The 7078-nt window shown below is 37.3% G+C and overlaps 1 protein-coding gene across 1 annotated transcript; it reads right to left on the bottom strand.

The window, feature by feature from the left end:
- Nucleotides 1-1854: 1854 nt before the first annotated feature.
- On the bottom strand, nucleotides 1855-3908 carry LOC103954260 (probable protein phosphatase 2C 24). The gene is given in 5 exon segments (XM_009366070.3): nucleotides 1855-2555; nucleotides 2646-2751; nucleotides 2860-3171; nucleotides 3264-3593; nucleotides 3595-3908. Coding segments are annotated over 5 exon segments (1224 nt in total). The 5' UTR covers nucleotides 3745-3908; the 3' UTR covers nucleotides 1855-2229.
- Between the last annotated feature and the right edge of the window lie 3170 nt (nucleotides 3909-7078).

Here is a 7078-nt window from a genome sequence, read left to right as displayed (position 1 = left end):
CATCAGAAACACGACCCGGTAACTCCACAGCAGAATCGCTGGCTTTGATACCATATTAACTATTATGAATCAGATGAAGAAAATGAAGAACTGTGTGTGAAGAATTGCAGAGAGAGAGAGAGAGAGAGAGAGAGAGGAATGAAAGAAGCGGCTGTGACTTTTCAGATTGCATTTCGTAAAATGTAAATGTTTACAAGATATGCTATATATAGCATTTTACACTTAGACAGCTCACCTCTAACTAACTTTTAACAACTTAGCTAACTACTAACAATTCTCAACTATATTTAGTTGACATGGCACACACTCACACTCTATTTGATGTCTACACTTATCAGGGGTGCCTTATATATATCAGTAGGAACATGTTTTTGCATGTAAGTTAAAAGAAGTCAATTAATGCAGTAATATACAACGTCAGTAAATTTTTTTGATTGCTTTTTAGGTTACATGAACTGTGATGTACAGTCATCATTGTAATTTTTCCCAACCGAAAAAATCACACTCAGAAGTAGTCAGAGCAGCCGTGAATTTGGTTTTGTGTTCGTGGGTGTTCAGCTTCAATGAATTTTCCGACCGATCGAGTAAGTTTGCATAGTTGAGAGATCACAGAGCAAAAGAATAACCAGCTTTCCAAGATGTTGGAAGTAACCTCGAGTCACTAGCCATGGCGTATAATTCAGCGCCCGACATAGGAAGTATCCCATGATCAAGAACAACTTCAGGCTAAGTCTTGCAGACCGCAGCAAAGCGAACAAAATCATAATACTAGAGATACTGAACGATTTGGCTTAAAACATCAATTGGAAATCGAAGATCTGCCCACGAAAGCAGTTCTATCAGATGACTATGCTCAAATTTTATTTACCATCGCAATTTTTGTCAATGTACGTACGTTTGCAAAGTTACTGTAATTGTCTTCGCCTTTCGAAATACAGGAGATGTTCCTTTTTCGAAGCGATTTCATAGATCTTCAACCCAATTCTCCAATATCTCACAAAAGTTTTTCGCAGCCTCAAATGGAGGTACAGTGACTCTCTAGAGCAAACCCTAATTTGCTTGTCGTTCAAAGTACAATATTTTCTGGAATTTAAATGCACCAAACAAGTATTCCCTTAGTGTTGGTTAGGACATTCCTCTTTGATACACTGCATTCTAAATTCAAAACCCTACCCTTCCTGTTTAGATTAAAGTAAAATATCTTTTTTGTTGAAAAAATTGCACCAAACAAGTCGATGTGGGTAACGACACAGAAAAGATGACAACAATCATAAAGAGGAAATGGGAGATCCTCTCAAGTACATCGATGAGACAGTGAACTTACAACTTAGCACACGGTACCACGTACCAAAAGAAATTTTAAATTAGTATCGTTAACTTCCCAAGTTGGCTCCATTTGTAAAAGAGAACATCTAGTTACAAGTTCAACGATTACTTTTGGAATCTCACATATCCAAATTAAACCATTTCAGAATTGAAAAGTTCGTGGCTAATAGCATTTAGGAAGTTTTAACGAAAATTCACAGGTACTGTTCACTTTAACGAAAAACCATATTTTTACACTAAAAAATCAATCATGATATTATTCACTTCACCCTTTATTGTCTTTATCATTAAAACTCAAAGTTTTCAAGTTATTTTCATTAGTTTTCCTTAGCATTTATCGTTGCACCAGCGTTCAATATCAAAATCAGTATCGGAATCCCTTCTCCCCTCTAAATTGGCCACCAGCGTTCAATATCGGAATACCCTCTCCACACATTGCATTCAGTATCGGAATACCCTCTCCACACACTATCGATTTCTACTCAACGATCAAAATGATTACTTTCAACACACACAAAACACATAACGAAACAAAAGACCGATGACAACATTTATATATACTTCATAAGACTACAAACCGGTTTACTAACCCCGAATTTAGAAGTAACTTCTAACTTATGTCGGGCTTTTAGGAAGACGGACTCCATTAAAAACGCTACAGACACCAGGCAAAGAAAGCTTTTCGGTCCGGTCGGCATATTTTCCTTAATTTGCAAGACAGACCTCTTTCTTTACCTTTTTTAAAGAAAAACCCCCCGGACCCAATAGGATTAACTAAAGTTACCTAACCTTGAGCAAAAACTAAAGATACCTAACCCAAAGCTAGACTTTCCAAAATATAAAAAAAAGGAAAAAAAAAAATAAAGGCTCCCCTGCCACATGTCAGCTAGCAGCGCAGACTGTCTACGTGTTGCGTCTGAGGTTCACCACGACGACGCTCACGTTGTCAGCGCTGTGCCTGGCCAATGCCAGCTTCATCAGCAGTATCGACGCGTCGGAACACGCCCTGTCCGACGCCGCCTCCGCCACCGCCTCCGCCCACGCGCGCTCCATCGCACTAGCCGCCCGTTTCCCTCTGAGACACATTCTCGCCACCCCGCATGCCGTTTCGTTCGACACCACGTCCCACAGCCCGTCGCTCGCCAGGATCAGACACTCGTCCTCCACCGTCCTGTCCGTGATCGTCACCTCTGGAACGCAGCTCACGTACGGCTTCAAGTAGTTGTCGCCTGCAAAGAAAACGATAGCCATTATCCTGTCGAATGAAGGTCGTCTCCACAAGGTTTTTCGGCTGGGGACGTTTTATAGTTTTTACGTACCTATGGCTCTTGACATCGCCAGAACTCCGAGAACCCGTGGGCCGTCCCAGTATATGACCCGCCCACCCGCCTCCTGGATCCGATTCAACTCATCGGGGCGATCCGGCTGTTACAGTAACAAAATTTAAAAAGTTATTAACGCAGGTCCATCGAAACAAAGTGGACTCGCATGTATTATTCCACATTTTTCTCAGCAGCCAAACAGAAAATTGACCTTGTGATCAACAGAGAGAGGAAAGGCCTTGCCGTTGCGACAGAGCACGGCTCTCGAGTCGCCGCAGTTAGCCACGACGATCTTATCGGGAGCGACGACTGCGACGACTGCGGTGGATCCGACAGCCTCCGACTCCGGAGTTTGAAGCTCACAACGGCAGTTGCTCACTCCGATGCCGCCTTCGCGGCCCCACGCCACCACCTCCTTGTCCATCCGCACAAAGCTCCTCTCCATCGCCGTCTTCCAGTCTTCCATGCTCTCCACTTCCTCCTTCACCAGCTCATGCATCCGCTCTCTGCATTTCGTCGCCACCTGGGAAAAATGCAAAACGACCAAATAAATTTCAAACAAGAATTAATTAAAAGTCGTTTATGGAAGAAGGAGAATGGAGTCGTTTTAAGTACATGTGAGCAGCCGTGGCCGTCGTAGACGCCGAAGTAATGCAACTGGGCGGCGGAGTCTCGGATGCGTCGGCAAAACGAGCGGTGTACGGACACAGCGTCCTCCATATCTCGACGGCGGCCGCATACGGAGGACAGCCCGTACCTGAGCATCTCCCTCGAAGCTTCTGTAACGTTCGATGACGTGGACGCTCGGATCTTCGTTGACTTCTTTTGACTCGGGGGGATTTTCTCTTCGTCGGAAGAACCGGAGCACAGCAGGGCGCTTTCCAACTCCCGAGAAGGCAACGACATCGTACGGGACGCGGCTTTCTTGTGCTGCTCCGAACTTTCCAGGTGACTCCGGCGCCGGTGGGGCCACTCCGGAGACGAATTTGAACCGCCGGATCTCCATCCTCCTCCGCCTCGCAGCTCGTGAACCGGTCTCGCAGGCATTCGACGCCGAGTCGCTTTCGCTCACAACTCCGTAGCAAGTCTCCGCCATTTCAAAATTGCCAATACATGAAGCTGGAAAATGGGGAAATCTTTTATTTTATTTTGAGAAAATTAATTGGAATAGAAAGCTGGCGCGCTCATGAGAGGAGATTATAAAGCGCACATGAGCTTAGGGAGAGATTTTTTAGTGTGATCGAAATATAAAGTTTTATACTCTTACGTTAACATACAGAGGATGAGATATATTAATTAAAAAGTTAGCAACTTAAATATTAAATTTTTTATTATGTATATAAAAACACGTAACATAGTATTTTTCGATCACAATGAAATATTTATTTACTTGGATCACCGGGCCCGCTGATATTTACCTGAGTCACCGGGCCCACCTTAGCTTTTTACGTAGGGATCTGGCTTCTCTCTCTTGCCCGAGGTCGTCAGGGGCAAGCCGGGCAGGAACAAATGGTGCGTGACGTACTACTCTTCTGCCTAAACAGACTCGTAAATTTTTCCACCGTCGATCTTCTTATATAGGTGTTATCTCGTCCGTCAAGACCAAACACGTGTACCTACTACGGGGAGGGCGGGATACGTGGGCGAATCAACAACTGACAGTCAAGACAGTAGGGTGCTTCCTTTCCTGACACGCATGTGGTCCTGTGCGTGGTCTCTCTCGAGTTTTTTAAATTCGTTTTCCGTTCGAAATTTCACCAGGTGTAGCCATGTGTCCCTCCCTTTCACTAAATTGGGATGATTAAAGTTAAGTATTGTACGAAGGTATTCATTTTCATTTATAAGTAATAAATTTTAATATTAATTTTTAATAAAGTAAATTTGAATCACATTATTACTAATTCATTATAAAGCTAGTAAACCACTCTCCTCTCCTTTAATATAAATACTTACCATTTGAAAAAAAAAAAATAGTCATCACGTATTTTTATCACTTACTAGTATATAGGCACACATAAAGTGTGTGAAATTTTTTTTATTTTTATTTTTAAAATAGAAGGAGAGAGGAAGAGAGTGATAGAGAATGTGGAAGTGGAAAGTGTTTTTTTAATTTTTAATTTTTTTAAATTTGAAATTCGTTAGGATGACATGTTGGTCAGGCTTTGAAAAAAAAAATAGCAAAATTTAGTTGTGTAAAATTACGTTTCTACTCCATATTTCTTATTCATATTCTGTTTTAATTAGAGGGGGTTAAATTGATAATTTCGTAGGGTTTTAGTTGATAATGAGTGTTTTATTAATTAGCAGAGATAATATCATATTTATTTGATAAATCTTAACAAGGCTCTTTTAACTACAGTATTTTTTGTCATTTCATATTTTCGATCCAATGTTTTATAGCATTGATATTGAGAACTAACGGTAAAATCTGAGCTCTTTCAATAATAAATTCTCTGACACATCATGTTTTGAACATAACGTAATAAATTTTACGGTAAAATGTGAAGTGACAAAAAGTTCCAAACAATCTCTTTCACATTTCTCAGAACCGGATCCAAAAAATCTGAGCTTAAGAATCAAATGATTCGGGTTATTGAAACTTGATCCAACGACTACAAATAGAAATTCCTTTTAAAAGTTAATTATTATAAATGTTAGATTAAATTTCAATAATCCGGATCATTTGATTCCTGACCTCAGTTTCTTTGTCCGAAGGGGATCCGGTTTCACATTTCTCTATCTATTTTGTGAAAGATGACAAGTAACTGTCACATTGATTAAATATAAAACAATTTTCCCACACCTTTTGTACAGTATTGTGTACTTATACCCTTTGATTCTCGTGGTTATTACTCCCGTAAAATCATCATATTTTCAATCATTCAGTGATATATTTATTTTAAAAGTAATGTTAGATATACTAAATATGTAGAATGCTGTTAGGAAAGTTAAATTTATAGATTAAATGATATAGAAATTAATAATTAGATTATCACTTAAACGTTGATAAATATGCTTATTTATTATTGATGACGTATTATTTATTTTGTAATTTTAGTCTATAAATTTAGCTTCCATAGTATTACTCAAATATGTATATTAAATTTATAACCTAAATTATATGTCTTTCATTAAGAATGAGTATGTTTATTAACACTTAAATCCTAAATTAAATTATCAACTTTAATGTTATTTAGTTTATAAAATTTTATCTATCAATTTATTCTCTCTAAAATTATTATTATTTTCAAAAAGAGAAAATAATGAACTATCGTCTCAAAACTTAAATTTAAGATATCTAAAATATAAATATATATATATATCAATAAATCGTCATACCTAATGTTACTGACGTTATGTTTGATATTAGTGTAGTTTGTCTTGCTGTTTGCGTTGGGAGTTTTTATTGAGTTCGAACGACTCTCAAATTTAATCGAAAATGTTTGTACTTTTTTATTAACTTCCTCTTAAAATGCATATTTTCTCTTGTATGATTGTGTAAAATCATTTATTTTGAATCCTAATTTTACTTTATCGTAATTTACTTCAACATGCTGAGGTTAAAATTATTTTGTATTTTATAATCATTTCGGTTTGGTGAAATAATTGTTAAATATTCTGGTAATAATGAAGTTGTACCAGAATACATGACTCTCGTTACTTTCCTACTGTGATAAACGTCAATTACTCCTTTTTATTTTTCTTTACTTCTATGCATGTTGGGACATGTGGTCCAATCAAATGGCTCTACGTAGAGGAGAATGAATGGAGAGGTGGGACCAGGTGTCTACGTCGTTGACCCCTCCAGAATATCTAATGGAGGAAAGATTTTTCTACTGAAAAATGCTAATGAAACTGGCCATGGATCCTCTCACGATCCATGCATCATAATTTTAGAAATTCATCAATTCAAACAATTGAATTTTGATTCAACGATTATAGCTATTATAAAGAAAAATTAACGAAAAGTTCAAAAAAACTTATCTTTTAATGAAAAGTCTTTTTTAAAAATATAATGAATAGTACCAAGAAAAATTATAAATGTGATTTTTAGTTAAAAATGAATAGTATCGAAAGTATTTTGTTAAACCTCTCTTATTATAACTTTTAAAGTGAATTTCTGTTTGTAACAGTTTAATCAAATTTTAATAGTCCGGATTGATAGATCTCTAAGATTAGGATGCATGGATCCGGAAAGAATCCATATCCCTATAAATTATCTATTAACTCAAATTTAGGCACAATAATTTATAATATTGCTACAAAAATTAATTTTAAATTGTAAAAGAACAAAAAATTATAAAGAATTTCACCTTAAAAGAATCTTCGTAAAATTTTGTTTTGTTTGTTTTAAAAATAAACGGAAACATATTTCCAAGGTATCTAATAATATATTAGACATATAATGTACCAGATTGTGTTTCCAAAAA

Source organism: the organism of the source record quoted next, unplaced genomic scaffold, assembly GCF_019419815.1.
Source record: "Pyrus x bretschneideri cultivar Hongxiangsu unplaced genomic scaffold, Pyrus_bretschneideri_v1 Contig5, whole genome shotgun sequence".
Taxonomy (NCBI): Eukaryota; Viridiplantae; Streptophyta; class Magnoliopsida; order Rosales; family Rosaceae; genus Pyrus; species Pyrus x bretschneideri.
Note: the sequence above shows the minus strand (reverse complement) of the source record. Positions and strands in the feature narration are given on the sequence as shown.